This window comes from Dipteris shenzhenensis, chromosome 2, assembly GCF_047967505.1.
Source record: "Dipteris shenzhenensis isolate YYH24624 ecotype China chromosome 2, Dip_SZ_1.0, whole genome shotgun sequence".
In the NCBI taxonomy this organism is placed as follows: Eukaryota; Viridiplantae; Streptophyta; class Polypodiopsida; order Gleicheniales; family Dipteridaceae; genus Dipteris; species Dipteris shenzhenensis.
The window spans coordinates 9,932,124-9,956,376 of record NC_141597.1 but is presented as its reverse complement, the minus strand read 5'-3'; the positions used below and the strand labels follow the sequence as shown (position 1 = coordinate 9,956,376).

The window sequence follows — 24,253 nt, the reverse complement described above, 5'->3', positions numbered from 1 at the left end:
GGCTGGCAGGAAACCCCGGCCGTAAACGGGCGAGGCTAGGGGCTGCATATGGCGAGGGGAGCAGGGCAGCAAACCGCGAGGGGGCAGGAGCAGCCAACCGGCGAGGGTAGGGGCTGCGTAGGGAGGCTGACCTCCTTGACGAAAATCTGTATGGGCGTTGAAAAGGTGCGCCCTTTTTTCGTTTGTGCTGCCTTAGGTTGGGTGGTTGCCCAAAAAATTAAAGGGTGGGTTTATTTAACCCTTGGGTAATCTAGGGTAGACCTAAGGTTTGGGGCTGGGTTTTCCTTTTTAACCCCTCTAGGTACCCTTTTTGTAAGTGCTTGGTGCCAAAAGGTGTGCCTATTCGAAGGGGTGTCACCCTTGGAATAGGTGCACCTTTTCATGAAGGGATGTGTCCCTGTTTTTAAAACGGGTGTCCCCACATGAAGAGGTGTGTCCTTTTTTCCACGATGGGGTGTGTCCCTTGGGTGAGGAGTCAAGACTCTTCATCAAAAGGTGTGTCCGATGGTGAAAAAGGTGCGTCCCTTGGTTTTGGGACAGCCCAAGCACATGAAAAGACACGATCTTTGTCGTGTCCATTCACATCAACTCGTGATGTGTGGGAGATGGAGAGGCCATTGATGACTTTAGGCAGGGTTGGCGCTAAAAATTTTTACGCTCATTCTCTCCATCTCTTCCATGCACAATGTGCACGGATATCCTTCTAGCGGAAAAAGATGTATCAGATAGGCGCTAGAAGGTGGGGGGCATTTCCTACAGGCAGGAGCAAAATTTGCTCTGATACCACTGTAAGAAATCCTAGATTTACTATATTTAGAAATGTGCTAAGGAACAGAAAGGAGACTGAAATAGCAGAGAACAAGGAATAATTGTATTGCTTGAGTGTCTGTAGTGTAGCTGTAGTGTGTCATCCATACAATTGGGCCTCTCTTGTATAGAGAGTGAAGAGTCACACATGAAAAGGTGTGTACTCCAAAGTGTATGTGCATGAAGAGGTGTGTACCCCTTGTGAAGGGTGTGACCCTTGATGAGAGGGTACATTACAATACGAATGTCTCTTCAATAGAATGTCTCTTGTGAAGGGTTGTGCCTCATAGGAAGTGTCCCGTCGAAAGGGCACAGGGTTGTGCCTCGTAGGAAGTGTCCCGTCGAAAGGGCATACCCTTCCACAAGTGTCCATTCATCAAACCATCCATAAGTCTATAAATAGAGAAAGGAATATGTCACAGAGCGTGACACTGGTAAACTATGTGGGTTCGTTCCTTGATAGCCGTGGTGTAACATGCGGGGACACGCTGTGTGGAAAATAGATTAACATACGAGAAGAACTCAAGCATGAGAGATACAAGAGATCTACCTAGCTATAGTACACTGCTTTATTTATACATGGTGGCCAATCGGCATACAAAACTGTGCTGAGACCACTCGCCTAACTACGACATGTGGGAGATGAAGCTATGCTGTGGAAAATGGACACCCAAACATCGCCCATAGGATGGCTGAAATGGGCTGCTGGAGGCTGGGAGCTAGATACTTAAATGAGGTAAGCTGAGTGAGGGAAAAGGGGGGCTGAAGGCCCTTTTTATAGGGCTGGGAACCAGCCAACCTTGGGCCAGCAAAACTGACTGGCTGGTCGGTTTTGGCCGACCAAGCTGCTGGCCTTTTACCTATTAAACCCGGCCCTTTTGGCCATTTAAGGAAGGCCTTGGGGCTGCCTATGTAGAGTGCCCCTCCTTCCCTCCGTCAACAGTGTGTTGCCCTTGGAAACGCCCAAAACTTGCCAGATATGCTGCGATTTGCTGACCAGGCAGCCCATTGTCATTGCTACCCATGCCTGGCACTGGTGCATGTGACATTCCCATCTTCTGAACTTGTTGCTAGGTGGATACCTCACAACGCTTTGCCCTGGCAAACCGAATTGCTCCGCCGTGGCTTGTGATTTGGGAACTAGGAATGGACCCCCGTAGCTCCTGCCAAACTCGTCCCTGGACTAGGGCTCACAACAGGGTCACGGCATACAACAAATGGTCAAACTGTGTGGCACCATGTTCCCAACTCGCAACGCTTTGCCCTGGCGAACCAAATTGCTCCGCCGTGGCTTAGGAATTGGACCCTCGTAGCTCATCATGCCTGACTCGTCCAGGGCTCACAACGAGGTCACGGCATACGACAAATGGGTCAAACTGTGTGTCACCATGCTCCCAAGTGTAGTGTGCATGTGACATTCCCTCTTGCTTGAATTCTGGATGATGATAGCTGCTGAGGGACAATGAATCTGCCAAACGAACGTGATCTTGATGACCCGGTCACCGACGGCTACTCGAAACTTGACTATCCACCCAAAGAACTGGGGAATAACAGTCTGGCACTGGGATTGATCCGGTACCGCTCCCAGAGGCTGAGGAACGAATGCTCTACTATGATAACACGACGGCTCAATAAAACTCCTGAGAACCGGTATCGCCACGAAGACTGGAAGCCGAACTGGTGAGGCCAACCATCCCACCACGCTACTGCTGCGAATTGTTCCGCAGGTGGTATGGCACTCCGATAGGCTCCTTGAAATAATGAACTACATGTTGTCATCGTGAACTGCTGAGGACTGACTAGGCTACTGTGCGGAGGCACTGCACTCTGGAAGGCTAATGGCATGAACTTGGCTATCAACTGCTGACATGCACCCTCCCATAGAAGATCCGCCGACATAGAAATGTTAGTGCTACTCTAGGAACTGTTGGGGTGATGACAAAGCCGTTGAAGCTAGGCAGCCAAAACTGAAAAAGTGAAAACTCTAGAATACTCACATGCACTTCTGGGCACAGGTACTGCATGTCTGCATGACTACTGTGAGGGAAAGCTGGAAATCACATGCCTCCTCTGTTGGCATGATAACTGCTGAGGGTAAAAACTCTGCCACCCTCCTGGAATCTGGAACTGTGGATGGAAACGTCTCCCAAAGAACTTGCGTGACGCTGGGAGCTGTGGAAACTGTAGCTGTCTCTCTGAGAAACTCCAAGAGGGATGAAACTGTGGCTAACTCTCCAAGGAGTTGAGCGGTGACTGGCACTGCCGAGCACTGTTCTGGATGCTCTCCAAAAGGAACGGAAGAGCTGCTAGGCACCCCTCGAATGGGATGCTACCTGAAAGATCTACGAGATGTCCAAAACTGCTGAGAACACGTGATCTATCATGAATGACTCGTATGCCTCTAGAGATGGTTGGCATAGCTTCTTCCTGACGGGATACTACGACTGAGCATGTCCCCCTGAGATACTAAGGAAGGACTAAGGCTGATGAGCACACAATTGATGAATCAACCTAACTGTTGTCATCACCAAGCGAACTGCCGGTGTAGACGGCCTACAGGTCACTGCTACTACTGGTGGCTCGCAATCTAATGGAGAGGACATTGTATGACTAACCTCCCGGAGTGAAGGACACAATAATGGGAAGGCCTCGTCAATCTCTCTGCTGACTGGTACTGCAACTGCTGCCTCCCTAAAAACTGAGGAAGGGGAGTTGCAAAGGGAACTAGATGACTATCCTCACGGACTGCCAAGAAAACATCAACCTCCCTATTAGTAATAGCTACACATGTGACTCCAATTATGCTCCCTCCTCACTCCCTTCTACCAGGCCTGACATTGGTCTGGCAAATTCCTAAGACGCCCTCTTTGTTAGAAATGACCCAACAGAGGGTACGCACAGCGGAAGACTGATAGAATAGCCCAGGAGCTCACACTGTGTGTGTGGGGGGTGTGGAATCACAAACTTCTTAAACTTATGTGCATAGCATAGATGTGCAAACTCATCAATAGACAATGAACCAGCCAAATAGAGAAACCACCAAAATAATATATTTCCATCCAAAGCTATGGACACAATACAATAGAGATAGATCCAGAGTCCCACCAAGGTGTGGTCCTCTGATCTTACCACAAGGTACTCCTCTTACCTGTTGGCTATCTCTAGACTGGAGCCCGCGTGCTCCACCTTGAACGTAAGTAGACTTTCCGTCCAGATCTCTTCCACCTTGCTGTCTGTAAACCAGCCTAGGTGGGCAGCCTCTAAGTGAGCTAAGTCTGCAGGTCTCCAGCCAGGTTCACCTCCAGAATGAGGCCCAACTGCTGCTGCTGGTGCTGCTCCTTTCTGCTCCTCAAAGCTTGATACAGGTGATGATAAATGAGAGCTGGATGCCCTCCTTTTATAGGCCCTTCAAGGGCTGCAAAAAACCGACCAGCAGCATCATTATGGCCGACCTTAACAGGCCGACCAGTCTGCTGCAAAACCAGCCCTATAAGGGCTCCAAAACTGGGGCTGACTGCCCCATTTCTTCATGCAGATTCCAGCCTTGGTTTGGCCCTTCAACCACGCCTGGTTGGCTAGCTGTATTCAGCCCAACCAGCCTCTCTAGTCAGGCCTTTTCCTCTGCTGTCCACCTGCCATCTCTGCTGCGGCAATTGCAAGCTTTGTTGCAGGTCATATACCTGCCCACAAGCAATGCCACGTGGCTCGCCTTTCTCCTAGGTATTCTCCGCCATTTGGTGCTGCTCCAAACAAGCCTCTGACAGGCCAGATCCAAGCTATACCTCCACAGCTAACTTTCTGTCCATTTGTTGCAGCCACCATGGCTCCTCCAGGTTCTTCTTTGTTTCTCTGATCTCTGCCCCCATGGCACCCATAGTGCTGCCCATGTGGCTTTCTCTCAGGTACTAGGTTCACCCCCCCCCCCCCCCATGCTCTCCTCATATGGGGACTTACAGATGAGGAGGTGACCTTTCCAACACTCTCCTGCTGAGCATCATGACCAGTGGGACTAGAAACTAAGCCCCCTAGTCCTGAACACTCCTGGTGAGAAGGTGAAATCAACTAAAACTGATGTGGTCAACTGAGCTTCAAGGGTGGAAGCCCGTTGGAGCTGACCGGAGCTGATGAAGAGGCCTGTAGATGGAAGACCCATCACACCTATCTGCTGCATCTGGGGAGTTCCCTTGGGTGGAAGCCCCAAGAGAACTAACTCTGGGAAATAGACAACCCCCTCGGGCAGTGGACCCAAGAGGCTCATCTATGGCAACTGTTGATGCGTCTGAGATATCTCCAAGGATGCAACACCCATCCCTCACAGGTGTGAAAACCATCTACTCCCCTGCTAAAGCTGATCCAATTGACTGAGTTCAGGGGTGGAAGTCCTTGAGGAACTACCTGGACATGATAAGCAGCCGGACGAGTAAAAGGCCCATCCGACGTAACTGCACGAACAGACTGATTCTCTCAGGTGGAAATTCCAAGAGAATAAGCTGATGATCCCCGTGAGTCTCATCATTTGGGCGTGCAGAATGAGCTGAGCTGGCCCCAAGGATGGAAGACCCCTCAGAGCACGCTGTGGAAATGGTTGCACTAGCCCCATGGGTGGAAGACACTAAGGCACTACATGTAGCTACTGTGAAAATTGAATGGTCCCTTGGATTTGTAAACCCAGCTGCAAAATATCCACTGAACTGTGCTCGGAGATGGAAGACTCCTGAGCAGATAAAGGACTTGTGAGAAAACAGAATGGATGCAACAGTGTGCAAAGAGAGAGTGAGCTGAACATAGTTCACTGCCCAAAGTGTACTGAACTGAAGTGACTAAAGTGAAGTACAAAGAAAAAGATGAGGGTTTTGTCTAAGTGACAAAACCCTATCTAATCACTAACCGTAGTTAGAGATTAGACCGTGGTTAGGAGAAACAACCTCTAAGAGGAAAAAGTGCCCCTAACCCACTTATTACATTACATTGGCCACTGCCTAGAATATAATAATAATTGTAACACCCCCCTGCAGTGCCAATGTGGTGTACAAGGTAGTAATCAATCACCAAAAGGAGATACGTTTAGGACACTACGAAATGCCTCTAACTTTTCACGTGGAAGTGCTTTGGTGAAGATGTCTGCAACCTTGTCATGTGTTGACACATAGATCATACTGATCTCCCTTGCATGCAACTTCTCTCTAACATAATGACAATGAACCTCAATGTGCTTCGTGCGAGCATGAAACACCGGATTCTTTGAGATCAGCAAACAAACGTCACAGCCAAACACACTCAACTGTCGCTATGAAAGCTGCCCTGTACTCAGCTTCACATGAGGAAGTAGCCACTGTAGATTGCTTCTTGCTCAACCAAGAAATGCAAGCTTTGCCCAAAAAGAAACAATTACCACTAGTGGACTGCCTGGTATCATAGTCTCCAGCCCAATCTGAATCACTGTAAGCATGCATCTGCAAACCCCCCTGGGAAACATCAAGCCAAAAGACTTTGTGCCTTGCAAATATCTAAAGATGCGTTTTACAGCTTGCCAATGTGTTGTCTTTGGGCTATGCATATATATTGCATACTGAATATTGGGCTTGTTATTGCACAAGTATATGAGGCATCCAACAGCATGGCTGTAAAGTGTGACATCCACTAACTCACCAGCATCATACATAGTAAGCTTCAGCCCCAGCTCCATGGGAGTGGCAATAGGCTTACAATCATGCATGTTGAACCTATCCAAGAGCTTTTGCACATACTTGGATTGAGACATAACGATGCCACGCTTGTCTTGTATAAACTAGATCCCCAAATAAAAATTTAACATGCCCAAATATGTCATGTCAAATTCAGCTTTCAACTCAGCTTTGAAATCTGCAATTATATCCTCATTTGACCCTGTGAGCATAATGTCATCTACATAAAGAATGATGACTAACAAATCCCCCCCATCCTTCTTGATGTAGAGGGGTGCTTTCGTGGGACTATTGTGTAATCCCTTACTTGCCAAGAATACATCTAAACTGAAGTGCATTGCCAGAAAGTTAAAAACCAGGAGGTTGTTTGACATAAACCTCTTCCTGCAAGTCTCCATTAAGGAAAGCTGTTTTGATGTCCAACTGATGGACATTCCACACAAAATTTGCAGCTATGGCAATAACTGACCATATGGTGGTCAACCGAGATGTAGGAGCAAAAGTCTCTTCATAATCTATGCCCTTCTTTTGTGCATAGCCTTTGCCAACCAGCCTTGCCTTGTACCTATCAATAGACCCATCTGGCTTCCTTTTTACCTTGAAAACCCACTTGATACCAATGGCATGCTTACCTGGTGGCAAATCCACAACATCCCAAGTCTGATTTTTCTCTATGGACTGCAACTCATTGTGCATGGCATACATCCAATGCACATTATCCTTTGCTTCTTCAAAAGAGTCAAGCTCTTCTTCATCAAGAAGAGTCCCTGCATAAGCTGTCTTAACTGAAAGAACCCCCCCTGCGTGTCTTACTGCACTACGACTTCTGCCAAGCAATGGGACCTCAAGACTACTCTCCCTGAGAGTCCGTAGAACCAATTCGGGACTGTTTTGGCTTCGTGTATCTCTTGAATCTCTTGCCTGACAACTTCATCCACACCCAAAGCGGGGAATGTGGATCGGGAGGAGGTTGCTGTAAATTCTGATTTTCAGCGGGGGAACCAAATGCTATAGGGAGCATCCCCTCAAACACATCATCTGAAGAAGCTAGAATTTGAAATTCAGCAAGTGTATGTGCTGAATTTTCAGAGAATATAACATCTCTACGAACAAAAATCTTGCGTGTACTAGGATTGTAGAGACGATAGACTTTGCTTTGTGAACTATATCCCACAAAAATGCATTTAAGTGCTTTATCTGACAACTTGTGTCGAAATTCCACAGGCACGTGGGCATATGCAACACAACCGAAAACTCTGAAATGGTCCACTGAAGGCTTTCTCATAGGGAGTGATTGTCTTCAAAGCCTTTGTAGGAGCCCGATTCAAAATATAGTTGGCACACATGAGGCCTTCAAGCCAAAATCTGTGAGGCAACCTCTTACTTGTAAGCATGCATCTATCCATCTCCATGGCAGTGCGATTCTTCCACTCAACTTTGCCATTCTGTTGAGGTGTAAGCCTCACTGTAAGCTGATGCGTGATACCTTTCTCCTTCAAAAATGCCTCAAATTCATGAGACATATACTCTCCCCCTCGATCTGTGTGAAGTGTCTGCACCTTGAGTCCTGTCTCATTCTCAACCATAGCCACAAAGTGTTTGAAATGCATAAACACTTTTGATTTTGCCTTGAGACCATAGACCCAAGTGTAGTTGGTAAAGTCATCTATGAATGTAACAAAATAAAGATAACCCCCAAAAGCAGGTGTCCTCATGGGACCACAGACATCACTGTGAATAAGCTGTAATTTCCGTGTAGCTTTCATTGCACCATCCTTCTTGAAAGGAAGTCCATGCATCTCGCCAAGGATGCAACCTTCACATGCATGAGGAGGAGGCGACTCTAAAGGAGGCAATGCATCAACCATATCATGCCTCTGAACTGTCATTAAGCTGCCATAGCTCATGTGCCCATACCTGGCATGCCATAACTCCACATTCTGCATCGCAGCAGTGGGAGTGCTTACTGATAATGCAAGTTCGGATCTTTTTTCATATAAATCAAGCTGAAGAAGACCCTGATACAAAGTGCCAGACAACATCAAAGCATAGTCATTCTCTTTGTCTCTGACTGCACACTTATCATCATCAAAAACAACCTAAAATCCTCCTCTATTGAGTGAGGACACTGAAAGCAAATTCTTCTTTATGCCTGGCACATAGAGAACATCTGAAATTCTGAAATCTATGCCATCAGTGGATGTGAAATAATGTCTCCCACTCCGCACACTGAATAAGAAGAATTATTTGCACAAGTCACCTTCTTTTTTGTAGGTGGTGGGTGCAGAGATGCAAAAAGACTCTTCTTGGAAGTGATGTGCTTTGAACCACCGCTATCAAAATACCAAGTATTTAGTGTCTCATTGACACTAAGAGAGCATGCATCCTTTAAAGGATCATAGCTGCAAGTCAAAAAAGCATAAGGGTCATCATTATTAGTGGCCGTAGCATATGAACTACCCACTGAAAAATCTGAAGTGCAGGACAGAAAGGCATAGTGCTCTTCCACAAAGTTGGCTGCAACATCTCCCCCATCATGAGAATGTCGAGCTTATGCATCTGACACAGCCATACCTGAATCCCTTTTCTTCTCTTTGGCTATGCGCTTCTTGCATTCTCCAATATAATGACCTAACTTCTTGCAATAATGACAAATGCCCTTCTTTTTCTGCTTATCTGCATCACCCTTTGCCTTACAAGAGGGCTGTCCCAAATCAGCTTTATGCTGATGTGCGGGCTGATTGGCATGTGGCTTTTGCTGCCCTTTACCCTTGGGCTTGAACTTGGAAAGCATGGCATGCTCACCAGCCCGGGTTGCCATGTTTATGCAAGTCTGCTCCTCCTGCAACAGAAGTCCTACCAGTTCGTGAAAAGAGAGGATTGCTGCCCCCCCTCAATGACAAATTCAGCGAGGTGTGGAAACTGAGATAGGACTCAGGAAGAGAATTCAGAGTGGTAATGATCATCTCTGAATCCAGAATGACTTCATCAATATTCAACAATTATTCCCTCAAATCCTGAAGCTTAGTGAGGTGAGAATTCATGGAATCTCCCTCATCCATATGCGTATGGGAAAGCTCTCGCTTCAAAAAGGAAACTTTGGCATCATTTCTTGCTGCAAACATACTCTCTAGTATCTCCCAAGCTGCCATAGATGTCTTGCATGACCGAATGTGAGGTATAATGAACCTCTTGACAAAGAGAGAAATCACTGAAAGAGCTTGTGCATCTCTCCAGGTTGATGCCATCTTTCAGACAATGACTTTCATCCACAGGGTGTGGGACTTACCCATTGGAGACTTCCGAGGTTGGCCCTAGAGTCCTCCAGACGACTCATAGAGAGCGAGGCAGACACATGGTATGCATGCATATCTATATGGCTTGCCAGGCACGGTATCCAGATGGATAGGCTTCCCCCCTTTCAGTACAACATGGATGCACCTCTTGAGTTGATTACACGAGATGAGATCAACCGTATTATACGGTTAGACCTCCTCCAGCTTCACACATCCCGGACTTGGGGGGAGGACCAGGAACTCCCCACCAAGACCCGGTTCTATCACAACCACTTCCTGAGAGTATCAGAGGGGATTTGGGTGCCATGGATGCAAGAGAGGTTTACGCTTCAATAGTGCTAAAAGTGAGCTCAAAATTTATGGAAGGCTTCTGTAGTGGGGCGCTTAGGGTTCCTCCTTGCGTCATATACCTAGATGAATCCAGGAACATTCCCAAACTCATCCTCTAAAATCCTTGCGTCAGCCTGTTAATTGCCAACGCATTGTCTTCTTTACACTTGTCATTCTCATCATGAGATTCCCCTTGTGTTGGAATCGCAGCCATTTAATACTGCACCTTTGTAGGCATCAGTGGACTCATTTAATGCTGCACATTTCTAAAAATCCATTTCTGAGAATCTGTGGACCGATTTGGCCCATCCTCCAATCATGATCTCCCTTATTAATTCTGATTTGACATGTAACAATCCCTTGGAATTTGTACCCCTTTGGTGGCTCATCGTGGCTACCCGTGTATTGTTCTTGTGAACAAAACATCTTGATCTTCGTCCCGTGAATTCAATTAGTCGTTCCTTTTGAGGTCTTCAAGGTGACGATGCCATTATCAAAACACTTCTTGATTTGGTATGGCCACTCGATACTGCTGGAGGTTTTGCTTCATTGCTCCCAAGGGTGCATTGTACAACAGCACTAGCATGACTTCTTTGAATGCTCTTTTCTTGATGTGACAGACATGCGAGGCCTTTCTTCTCCGCTAGATTATGCTTTGTGACCAAGTTGCCCTCGATCGCAATAAGTAGATCTTGGATGATTCATCCAAGTCATTTCTGAATGGCTTCTTTTTGTAATTATATGCTGAACAGAGACCCTTAGACGGCACAGGAAATTCCACTGATACCACGGCTCCTAGATTGAATGCCAATTAGAATGGGGTGTGCTTAGTCGTAACTGTGAATACCATTTCGTAGGCCCATAGTGTCATGTGGAGCTTGTGGTCCCAATGATGTCGGTGCTCATTCACCACTAGCTTATTTGTTGCTTTGGCTTGGGATTGATTCCGTACCTTTTCTGACGAATTGGCTTTACATCATCGGGAATGAGAGAATGCGGTATTGAATCAAATTCAGTGGTATTCCCTTCAGGTCCATGTATTCCCATGCGAATACATTCTTACAGTCTAGAAGAGTTCTTGGTCTCCCTCGAGGAACATGCGCTTCTTGTGACCTCATGACCACATTCATTTCCATTTCTGTCAAGTGCAGTTGGTGCCTGCTCTTCCAAGTCACATAGCATATTTAGTGCTTTTCCACTGTCTACAGTCCTTATGGTAACCTTCCTTCCCGCAGCGGAAACATGTGGTGTTGGCATTCCTAGACTTGTCTATTTGATATTGCCTTCAACCCTCCATTTCAACCTTGGTCGTGCGGCCCAAACGATTGTAGATGTTTCAGCATCGTCCTGCCCAACATTTGTTGCTGGTATGTCCATCCTCTTTACCCGCTGAAACTTCTCCTTTGGCAGGAGGTCCTCTGATTCCTATCTCTTTGAGAAGCTTTTTAAGCTCCTCATTTTCTAACTTGGCTGTGTCTTTCTTGACAATCATCTCATCTCCAATTTACATGCCTTAGGGTATGCATGCTCATATCATTGTATCAATCCATCATATGCTTTTCATCCAATAGGGATTGCTAACACTGGCTAGAATGCTAACAAATGAGTATGCAGCAACAAATGACCAACAAACCCATCATATACCTAACCCTAACTAAGGAGGTGATGAGTTGTGAGGGAGAGGGAGAAGCCTCTCGGTAACTTCTCACAGAAGCCACGCCTTCAGCCCATCCTATGTGGCACACACATCCTGTGGCCCCTTAAAAATCTCTCACCCATGACCTACGGTCTGCCTACCACTTTGTTTTATCCTAACCCAAAGACTACCCCAAGGGTAACTTAATGAACAACTCCATATTTCATCACTTTATCCAACAATCAGTTATTATCATTTCAGTTGGATGACGTACAACAGGATAAGCAGATCGGAGCTCTTTAACAAAGCTGGAAACTTTTACAGAAGTGAAAGCAAAACTCTGAAATAAAGAAAGAAAGAATCTACCTGCACTACGAGTTTTTCCCTTTCTTGAGACTTTGGCTTCAGCTGAACCTTCTGCTTCATGCCACATCTCACAGCCCTTTGTACCTTTTAAATATGGAGGGCAACCTGTTTCAAAAGAAGAATCTTCAATCTCAACATCGATCATCCCAAGCCTCACAGCAGTGTTGGACGCTTTCAGACCTTCATGTCCACTATCGTCACTGGTCCCAAACTCATGTACACTTTTGCCATGGCCTTCAAGCATATGTGCCTTTACCAGCTTCTCTTCAACCTGTGGAAAAGTTGTAAGCTCAGCATCAGGAATTACCTTATCCTGCAACCTCGATTATTTCATAAACATTATCTAATGTATCTGAAAAGTTTTATGTGAAGTCAAATAATGGAAACTGAAAAAAATGTTATGTCTACCTTTTCTACCGCACCATCTCCAACAACAAAAAAAGGATTCTCTCTGCAAAATTAACATTATAACCTGTTCTCCATGCAGTTCTTGAGAAGAATTGCTAGATGTCCCCCCATTATGCCAACTAGCTCCCGCTATGTCAGCAGCTCTCATTGAACTCCCTCTTCGAATGCCATGATTGGTTCTGCTCGAAAAATCTGACCGCATACCTTTGAAAACTGTGGAAGGAAATGAAGTGACTGTCATCCTGTCATCCAGGTTTGATGGAGATCCATCTTCTTTCCCATCATCAGATAAGGAAGTAGGAACAGAAGTGGAAGATTGGCCTCTGGAACCTTCTGCACCGCCTACTGTGTCACCAGACTGTCCAAATTCAATTCCAGCATCCAATCCTGTTGGCTCCTTGTCTGAGCAGGTTTCACAACAAGGTTATCATTAACAGAGTGTCCTATCCTCACAATAATCAAGGATCTTCCCCATACCTCTAAAACAATTTAAAAAATGGATGCAATAGAGATAACTAGCAAGCAAATCCCCTAACTTCACAACAAGATCATTTTATACTTCGCGACCATGACACGCACCTCATAGACACTACCACCAATGGCGCCACAATAGTTACATTTCATAGACACTGGACCACTAATGGTGACACCATGGTTAGATTTCATAGACACTGGACCACCAATGGTGCCACCATGGCTAGATTTCAATAATGGCCACATAAACATCGTGCATTTTTTGAATCAGCAGGAATAATTTTGCATTATCCTCTGCAGGCTTGAAGATGAGGTCATAATATCTTGGACAATTACATGCAATGACTGATTCCAAAAGAGTATTTATCCATGAGATGAGACCATATCGAGTCCTGCTTTGACTTGCTGGTTGGCCTGCTAGCTCACCACCCTGTCTGCCCATGCTCGCCGACCCCTCTGTCCTGCTTCGCCTCTTCCCTCTTCTCTTACTTAACTTGCCCTAGATGCTGTGGCAGCACAGCCTGGCAGCCCTTCCACCTGCCCACCCTTCCCTCTCCCCTCTGCTTCTCTGACTTCTCCCACCTGCTGCAGGTTGTCGCACATACACTTTCCCTCGAACAGTCTCTTCTTTAGCTCCACCAGCCTTTAAGAGGCTTCTGGGATGCCTAAGGCAGCCTCTGGGCTGCCTGCTTTTTTGCAGCTCCACAACCCCCCCCCCCTCCCAAAAAAGAAGGGCAGGCAATTTGGGGGAGCTTTTCTGCCTGGGACCTGCTTTGGGGCCTTCTGCCCCCTAGGTCTCATGCAGCCCTCCAGGGGGAAGGGCTACAGCTCCATGCCCTCTGTGGGTTCTTTGGGCTGTCCTCAAATAGCCTTGCTCTAACTGGTAGTAACTAGGGCTTGGGGGCACCTCAGCCCTCAAGCCTTCCCAACCTCCTTGTCTTCACCCCCCCTTCTTGTCTCCTTTTTTCTTCCCTCAGCGTATCCCCTTTGATCTCTTCTAGCAGCCCCAATTTTCTTTCTACTTCCCCAGTTCTACCAAGCTAAGCCCCTTCCAGTTACCCCTTCCTTCACCTTTCCTTTCTTCCTTTTGAGCCTGTTGAGAAACCACATTAGGATCAAGTAGCCAAGGATCCCCCACAGAAGCCAACCTACCCACACAATTTGAGGAGCAATACATGCCTACTCACGCTCCAACACAAAAGACGGTTTGCGCCACAAAGACGGTTATAGGCACTAGCAGAAGAAGCTAGCCCTTCCCTCCTCCCTATAGACCCCCCTCCCCCCCAATTCATTGTCTAGCCCCTCCCCCTTCCCTCACCAGCCTTCAATTCTACAAGACCCTCCGTCCATACTATCATCACCCTAACTTGCCATTACAATAGGCAAATCTTGACACCGTTTCAATCTTGCCATTTTGGAAACCATTCATTTCAAAACTGAAACCATTTCAGGTAATAATGCTTCGAGAGAAGGATGGCATCTTTATTTCACCAAAGAAGTATTCTTGAGAGATTTTGGAAGTAATACCAAGTTAACCAAGGAACACTCATCCCCACTGGTGGACATCACAAGTTCCATAGGCAGCCTCATCTATCTTTCCAATACGAGACTCGACATCAGCTTTGCAATCAGATCGCTTAGTCGATTTTCCACAAAACCAAGGAAAACAACTAATTGGCTGCCATGTGTGGTCCTTATGTATATCACAGCCTACTCAACATGTGTTGTCAAGCACAGATCAGGAAACATACTCATAAGATTGGGTGGGGGATCCAGACTAGTGGAATAAGGTTGGTCACCTCCCCACCTGTGTGGGCAGCACAACGAGAGAGAGAGAGAAAGAGAGAAAGAAAGAAAGAAAGAAAGTTTATTAAAGTCTTCGGGAGACCGTGAAGGTCTATGAGACTAAAGATAACTGATACAATGAGCATAACGATGGTGGTCTCAAAACGGGCCAACCAACCGTTTCTACAAAAAAAGAGGTTATGAAGGACTATGTGTCTAGTCCTGATACAAAAAATATGTGTCTACCTCCAGATGATACAAAGAAGAAGAAGGGGGGGGCACAAAAAAGTGGGGCAGAGGGGGGAGATACAGTATACATGTGCAGGTGGTGATCGCCAGAGACCAATCATAGAGGGGCCATCAAATGGGAAGTCGGAAAAAACCCTGCGATAGATGATTGGCCTCTGACGTCACGCGGCCTAGTCGAGCTCGGTCGTCGGGGGCGGCGGGTGGCCCTGTGGATGAGGGCAACGGTAACCCCAGTGGGACGGGCCGAGAGCAGAGACGAGATGTCATGGACCTGGATGTGTGAATCTGTCCGCTGACGCAGCTGTCGTGACTCTGGCTCTCGCTCACGTCTGCGTCGTCGGCTAGACTGAGAAGAGGTATCCTATGGCTGAAAGAAGTCAGTGATAGGCCGCTGGATATCCTCACGCTGTGTGTGCTACTCGTGTCGCCGTGCTCGGAGAGAAGTATCTCGGTGGCGGGTCATCTCATGTAAGAAAGCGGCAAGGCACCGCTGATCCAGGAATTGTAGCATGTGTGAGAGGGAGCCGAATCCGTTGCGGAAGAGGCAGTGGTATCGACCTCGAATGGCATAATAGATAGGACATCTCAAAGCAAAATGCTCCTCCGACTCGATCTCCTGTAAGTCGCAAAGTGGGCAAAGGCGGTCCTCTCGTGGGATACCCTCTGCGCGTCCACTCTCAATCCGTAATCGGTGTGACGAGACCCTAAACTGACCGAGGGAGATCCGGAGCGCATGTGGTAGATGAAGTTGTGTGTAACCCGGAGGTGTGATGAAGCCCTCCTGTGAGATCTGGAGGCAGTGTCGGCGGTAGAAGTCGAGCTTCACAGGAAGCTCGGAGTGAAGAAACCATGTCCGCCAGGTGTGGAGCTGGAGCAGATCCGCCCAAATGAGCCGGTTGACCTCCTGGTCAGTGGGGGAGAGGGGAGATGGTGGAGCGTCGAGGCTGTACTGAAAAGGAGGCAACCGGTCTAAGTCGAGGCCCAGTCGGGTGAACCAACTGGAGAGACGACTATACCAGCATCGCTGGTCCCCATCAACAGATAAGGCCATAGAGGAGGATAGGGCTAACCAAGGTAGGCGGAGGCGACCGTCAACGGAGGAGCCAAAATCCCTGACTCTGTGGAGGTAGGTGATAGCCTGAAAAGCCGCATCAAGCTGTAGGGGTGAGTCACCGAACTCTGCTAGAATGATCTGGTGTGGTACCGATGGTTTGCTACGGATCATCCGAGCAAACATCAGTATCTGCAGGCGCTCAACTCGAGCCCACTCTGTGTCTGAAAGGTCGACTCCCCACCAAGGGCTACCATACATGCCTGCTGGGCGGACCAAAGAATCAAAAACGAGAGACTTGGTCCGCGGGTCCTGGAAGTGGGAGTGGTAGCACTGTCGCTCCAGCCTGGCAAGAGCGGTGTATCCCCGGTTGATCCTGGCCTGCATGGTCGGGCACATCGTGAAGATCGGGCCTGAGAAGACAACGCCCAAGTATGTGTAGGAGTCAACTATCTCAACAGGGTCGCCGGCGAAGAGGAACTGCTCTCGATGCATAGCGGGTCTGGAAGTGTTGAAGATCATCACCTTGGTTTTCCCAAGGTTGACCTTCAAGTCATGTGTATCACAGAAGGCCTGAAGTCCATCCAAGTGTCGTTGAAGACCAGTAGCAGAAGAGGATAGTAGTACTACATCGTCTGCGTATAGGAGAATCTGGATGGCAGTCCCCGCAAGAGAGCAGCCTGCACCTCCGAGTGTCCTGATGGTGGTCTCGAGCTCGTCGATGTAGAGGCCAAATAGAGTCGGTGACAGAGTCCGATAGTGCTCGTGATCTCTGGGGTCCAGCTGGTGCCAATCCTGACCTGCCCCGTCACCCGCTCATAGAGAGCTACTACTGCCCAGATAATCACCGAGTCGTAGCCTAACTCCTGCAGACGTCTGATGAGTCGGGCGCAGGGAACGGTGTCGAATGCCTTGCGGAAATCCACAAAGCAACAATATACTCTCTGTCTCCTGTGTCTGGCCTCCTCAATAATCCCTCTAAGTGTAAAAATGTGATCGTAAGTCGAGTGATCCATCCTGAAGCCGGCCTGTCCGGATGCCCTGAGCCCCTGTATCTCTGCGCGAGCACTGACCTCGCCATCTAACACTGATGCATAGATCTTGGACATAACATGTCCAACCATGATGGTCCTGTAATTCCCTGGATCCATGGGATCTCCTGCTTTGTGGATGGGTGTGATAGTGTTCAGGGTCCAGGCTCTGGGGAACCCGTGACAGACAGCTTCATTGAACAGCGTTGCCAGGATGGGGGCTAGAGTTTTGATGCCGTAGGCAACAAACTCTGTGCATAGGCCCTCATGATCCTTAGCTCGACCGTTATGAAGCTTATGTGTTGCGTGGGTGACTCCCTGGGTTGTGAAGAGGATACAAGAAGCGGGGCGGGGGGTGGCTGAGAGGTCGGGGGGGCTGATTAGGGATATCATAGAGTGTGCGTGCGTAGGTGTGCCAGAGGGAAGTGTCCGTGAGGGGGGAGGGGGATCGGCGTTCTAGGAATTTCCTCCAGAAATCCTTGGAGTTGCTACTAAACAGAATGTTCAGTAGCGTATCCTCATTCTGGCGCAGGAAGGCTAGCTTCTTGCGACGGACTAGTCGACGATAATCCCTGGTGAGACGTGGGTTGGCCCTAGCGTTTCGCTGGGTTGTGAGTCGGAGTGTGCGGCGTAATGCTTTGCACTAGTCATCATACCATCTGTTGCAAGGGGTAGAGCCAGCGGGTGGAGGGCGGGTGGACCGAGCAGTGGAAGGAAAGATGTGGCGGGCTGCATTGTGAAGGGAGTGGGTGATAAGGGTGGCTCGGTGATCTAGAGAGGGTATGATGCCTATGTGTCTGAGGAGGGAGGCTAGGTGGGCTGAGTAATCAGGTGAGAGGTTATGATCGAAGTGTATATCATGATAGGTAGTATAGTGCGGGGTGTGGCTGGGAGGGGCTCGGGACGCAAGTATATGAAAGAAAAGGTAAGTGTGATCGGCTCCTGGGGGTAAGGGTGCAGTGCGGAAGTCAGTGATCTGTGGGGCTAAAGCAGGAGATCCCAGAATATAGTCGACGACACTGGCTCCTCCGCCATGTGGGAAACATGTGAAACCAGAGGAGGCAGGCCATCGATCTAGTCCATTGTAGATGACCAGATCATGTATACGTCCAAGGTCCAAAAGAGCCTGCCCATACCCAGTAACGGGAGCGCGACTATCGGCCGAGGAGCGAGGGAAGCCCGAGTCCTCTGTGTCCATCTCAGGTAATAGGACCGGATCTGAGTGGAAATCCAGGAGTGATGTCTGAGAGAGAGAGAGAGAGAGAGAGAGAGAGATAGACAGAGACAGAGAGACAGAGAGAGAGAGATCCCTAACAAAGGAGAGCATCCATGGAGGGCAGATCTTGGACTGCTTGGGCAATGGCTAGATGCCATGTGGCTAGGCAAGGCCAACGAAAGCGTGCAAATGAGGCCTGTAGGGGCATTTATAGGCTCCTCTACCCAGTCGGCTGGTAGGGGGGACTTGACTCAACTGCTAGGGCCTAAAAAGTCGGCCCAATTTGGAAAGGGCAAACAGCCCTATAAAAGGGGGCCCTAAAGGCCTCCATTCTCGAGCAGCCCTCAAGACAGCAGATAGGATCAGCAATCAGGCAACATTGGGCCTATACTCATGAGTTGAACAGAAGAAGCTGCAGACTAAGCTCGAGTGGCAGCCCACCTAGGCTAGCTTTCTGGACAGCAAGGTGGAAGGGATCGTTTGGACAAAGAGCCTACATAAGCTCAGTGTAGCACGCAGGCTCAGAGATCTAGAGGTGCCAGGCATATAGTAGGAGAACATGTTGGTATTGTATTGTGTCCAGTTTGTGGATAGACAGAAATATATGTGTTGCTTCTATATTTGTCTTGATGCACAGTCTATTTGCTAGCTTGCACAATCTATTTGATGGCTTGCACACACATGAATGGTTGTGAAGTACACACATGTTGATGAAGCTTGATTACATAGTGAAACACTTCCACATGTAATTCTTGGGACCATCTATCAGTCTTCCGCTACTGCGGGATACCCTCTAGTGGGATTTCATTTTCTAACATGGTATCAGAGCCCTGACGGAAGTTCTCAAGAAGTGGAGCATGAAGGCAAGGACCTTGCTGCCTTGATTCATTGCTCGGAGGAAAGGAATTAGCGTCGGTGTGTAAAGGATTGTACCCAGGCGGAAGGCTCAAGTTCAGGCACGTGTCTGAAGGATTGTACCCAAGTGGAAGGCTCAGGTTCAAATAGGTGTACGACACTCTAAACTATTTACCTCTTTCAGTCCATTATTGTGGCCAATAGATACCAGATCCCATATTTCGGTGAGACAGGCAAGCTCGACTGGACCAATTACTCGCTATCAAAGCTTTTTGGAGCCACTTTGTGTTGAGGGAGTCGTGGGGGATTGCGACGAGGACAGAGCTCTTGCCTCACAACAACGTAACAATTCCAACCTCGACAGCGGTGCTGACGCCAGCGAACCCTATATTAGTGAGAGCATGGCAAATCCGGGATGCGGAAGCCTTGGCTATCATTGAGAGTACAACAGCAGATGTGGTGCTGCCGCATATTCACATGGCAAACTCTTCTTTCGAGGCTTGGACAACATTGAGGGAGATGTATAAGGGCCCATCTATTCCCATCTATCAGTCATCCACTGCCGGATACCCTCTAGTGGAATTTCAGAGAGACAACCGTAGATTGACCTCCCATTATCGTTTCCTGTTGGGAGGAAGCGGTGTCTCTTGGCTAAGCGAGAAGCAACCCATGGTTGCACTTTCTCCAATGCAAGTAAAATATAGGGCTACGTGCATTCAATATGAAACAGTACGGCTGAAATAATTTTCTCTTTCTTTTTTTGGCAAAGAACTAAAATTGATCTTGGATGATATAGGATGACTCAACCACTCTCAATTGCAACAACCAAAGCTGTATAATCATGCAAAAAAAAGCCACAAAGTGATGGTGAAGGAGAAGAGGCACCTAAGCAAGCAGCTGAAGAAGATGCCATATCAAAAAGTTTGAACAGATCAGTCTGCATTATGATAATGAGTCTGAATGAGAAGTACAACAAGCTGTTTTGGATAGCAGCAATTGCAGGAGAAACCAGAGAAAAACGGACAGAGTTCCTAGGTGGTACTTGAAGACACAAAAGGTTGAGAATCTATCTGAGAGCAGCTCAAAGAGTGTCACCAAGTCAGCAAAAAAAGGGGTCGTGTGAACAAAGCAATCATATGCAGGAACTTGGATGAGAATAGCCTAAGACTTTCAAATCAGAAAAGTGGTTGGATGCAATGCAAGCTGAATATGATGCCATTGTGAAAAATAATACTTGGGAACTTACAAACCTACCAGCAGGTCAAAATGTTGTTGGATGCAAATGGTAATACAAAGTAGATGGCAGCATAGATAGTACAAAGAACTTTGAGACATTCGCACCTGCAGCAAAGAATAACACTGAAAGTGATAATTGCTTTAGCAGCACAACATGACTGGAATCTTCATTAAATGGATATTAACTCTGTATTCTTAAATGGTGACTTACAAGCAGATGGGAGTGCCAACAGGTTATGTGAAGCAAGGACAAGAATACAAGGCCTGCAAGTTGATTAAATCATTATATGTGTTCAAACAGGCACCAAGGACTTGGTTTTCCAAAATTATGGTTTCTTTGAAAGCATACAAATGAAGAAAAGCCAATCTGATCCAAGTTTTTAAGTACTTGAGATCAAGACAGCTTTGTGATAGTAGTGCTTTCTGCTATAACTTAATCATAACATGCAACAATGAAAAAGCCGGTTAATCCATACAAGAGAAGCTTTCACAAAGGTTTGACATGTCAAATCTAGGCTTATTGCATTATTTCTTGGGTATAACAAGCTACAAGAGACTAGCAGATGATGAAGGTGGAGACGCCACTATTTATAAGTAACTTGCGGGCAGCCTTATTTACTTGACTACCACCAAACTAAATATCTCACATGTAGTGGGAGTAGTAAGTCAACAAATGACTCAGCCAAAAGCAGTTCATTGGAAAGCTGCAAAAAGAATTCTAAGATATGTGGAAGGTAAATTGCATATGGGACTACTACATGGGAAATCATGTGACTCAGATTGGTGTGGAGATGTGCAAACAAAGAGGTCAAAGCTACACTCTTGGAGAAGATGGTCCAGCAAAGACAATCCACGCTGACATTGATTTGGGATTTCAACAATTCAGCCCTACACAGATTATTTGTGATAGTCAGAGTTGTATTGCATTAGTAAGAAATCCAGTGTTCCCTGTCTATACCAAACACATTGGTATTCAGCATCACTTCATTAGAAAGTAAAACAGATTGTAAGGAATCCAGTGTTCCCTGTCTATATCAAACAGATTGGTCTTCACCATCACTTCATTAGAAAACCAAAAAAATAAAGTTTATTATAGTCTTCGTAAGGCCAAAGGGTCTATGACTAAAGAACCAGATACAATAAGAAAAATTGATGGATGGATCCACTAAGTAGGCATCCATACCTAAGACTGATATGTATCCCCAATAAAGAAAAGGAGACAGAACAGATATAGACCGTGATGTCTTTGCAGAAGGATACATGCAGCAAATCAAATCAGTCTACAAGAGGCCATACAAGATCACTACTCCGGAGCCAATCAGTCATCTCTCCACGTATGTGTCACGTCCTCTGTACACCGGATGGGGGGCCAGGGCCACCAGGCAAGGGAGGATATCAAAAATAATCTCAATGACCAATGGATCTGGTGACGGCCGGCGTCATCGAGGGATGAACTCATTGACAGGACGCAGGCACATCTCATAGTACACGAAGCATCTAAAGGCGAAGTGCCCTCCTACATATCACATAAGGTGCAAAGACGTCTCTCATGTGGAATGCCCTCTACACATCCTGACTCAATACACAATTAGTGCGAGGACACCCAAAACTTCCCAATCAAGATCCTATGGGCATGTGGGGGATCACACCCACATGCAACAAAGATGGCCTTCTACAAAGAGCAATCCCTCCATTTGAGCAAGAATGGTTTCATCCAAGCATCAGAATACCTATAGGTTCATCTGTCCCACACACTACATACAGCAATCGGTTAGCTCAAAATGTCATCTCATAGATTTCACATAGAGCTAGGATGTGAGATCATAGCCGCATGACATCATCAAGACTTGAGATTATGTAACCCCAATGATCTGGAAGAGGTAGAGACTAAGGAGCATGTACCAATGGGATGCCTCAGATACTATAAGAAGTGGATTCCAATCCTTTATATATATACCTTTGTAAGACTAGAATAAGTCCAATCATACAAATTTAGATTTTTTGTTGTTCTAAAGATCAAAAATCTACACAGAAAATAAAAGAGAAAATAAAAGAGAATATGAAAGAGAAGAAAAAAGAGGTAAACAAAAACTTTTAAGAAAAGCAAAAGGAAGACATACTTAGCAAGCAAAGCAACACTTATGTCGTCATCAATGCCCAAGCATAAGCAGCTATACTGGGTTTCTAAAGACCCGCGGAGTCTCTTGGGCAAACGCAATGCTTACTAAAATACGTCAAATAAACAAAAGAGAAAGAAAACAAGAAATAAAGAAGAAAGGAAGCAGGTGACTAAGCAAAAATAAACAAGCAAGTCAAGAAACAAAATCTTCCAAAAAACTGGAATCTCTCTCTCTCTCTCTCTCTCTCTCTCTCACTCACTCTTATTTAAAACATAAAAAGCTAAATGGTCCTTTACACTTATGTATTGTTTCCTACAAAGAGTCAAACATACAATTCTAACTTAGAAAGCACAAGCATACTCAAACAAACTCTCTTTTGAAACTAAAAGAAAAACGGGCTATTCAGCTCCCCACTTTTTGTTTACTCATGGCCATGTGGTCATGAATCCTTTGTTTACTCATGGCCATGTGGTCATGAATCCTTTCATCTCGACACCCTATCAGCTGTGTGCAACACTCTTTGTACATGAGGTGGCTGACAGCAATCTAGACTCATTGCTACACATGGCCCCTAGCTCACAGGCCTATTCACAAGAGAAGATCTCCTTGGTGTTGTGACAACAAGAAGAAAGTGCTAACACAAAACCAGCTGGCATGTATTGATAAAATCGCACAATCAAAGAGGGACGACATACAAGGTGGTTGTGAGATATGCACACAACAAAACACAACTACTCCATGTAGCTACAATTTTAGGGTTTCTAGACCCTTGGCAGTGGCAGGTCAAGAAAATTATTGACCCATTGTACTTATAACCTGCCCTACCTGAGCTTAATTGATTTCAGATTTTAAAAATGACCATTAGTTGGTCCAAAAATCACATCCGTGAACTGTTCCCTTAATGCTTGATATATCTTGCAGCAATTCAAATTTCTTGCTGATTTGTTGTACAGAAGATAAGATTCATGTCCTATAATGCAATTTTTTCTCAGATATATGAAACTGTACTCTATCTGAAGTCTCAACCAAGTAGCCTTGCAAACTGCCATGCTGGTGGTTTGTATTCTGCTTAACTTAATTGTTAGTTGCTTTTTGCTTCTCCAAGTAGTTGCACCTGAGCCAAGAAAAAAACATGGGCTGTTGTAGAATTACTCTCATCCACTGAGCCTGCCCAATCTGCATCAGTAGATGTTGGATAAACAAGCCCGTAACGCATGGGACCTTTTAAATACCTTAAAATCTTTTTGGCTTCTTTCCAATGTGACTCATCTTGGTACATCTATTCAATACACCTCCTCTTGCAAGTAACGATTTAAAAATGCATATTTACAATCCATTTGGAAGATAGGAGCCTTTTTGTGCAGCAATAGAACGAACAGCTCTAATTGTATTAAATTTTGCCACTGGTGTAGAGGTTTCAAAACAAAATAAGTAATACCTTAATCCAACCATAGCCCGTTGCTACTAGCCTAGCTTTATATTTCTTAATTTTGACCTTAGGATCTCTCTTGGTCCTGTACACCCATTTAGTGCCTATTGCATATTTCCCTAGGGTAACTCACATAATTTCCTAGTAGTTTTCATACTGTAAATATATAATGACTGAATGAACTCTTCAGATTTGTACTACCCACCACACTGACATGAAAATTTCAATTTTCTTACCAGACTAATTCTCCACCTGTGGTTTGAACATTTTAAAATATTAC

General features: G+C 46.3%; 1 protein-coding gene across 3 annotated transcripts in view; it reads right to left on the bottom strand.

The window, feature by feature from the left end:
- Positions 1–24,253, bottom strand: part of LOC147904314 (uncharacterized) — an 86,352-nt gene that overhangs the window by 24,216 nt on the left and 37,883 nt on the right. Inside the window, exons 8-10 of one of the 3 annotated variants that reach the window (XM_087385805.1) lie at positions 12,592–12,929; positions 12,300–12,390; positions 12,120–12,224 (exon numbers count right to left, since the gene is read on the bottom strand). In XM_087385805.1, the coding sequence (XP_087241931.1) occupies positions 12,120–12,224; positions 12,300–12,390; positions 12,592–12,929 (534 nt within the window). Of the gene's footprint in view, positions 1–12,119; positions 12,391–12,591; positions 12,930–24,253 lie in introns of all 3 variants that reach the window. The other 2 variants (XM_087385789.1, XM_087385796.1) reach the window with 2 other exon arrangements.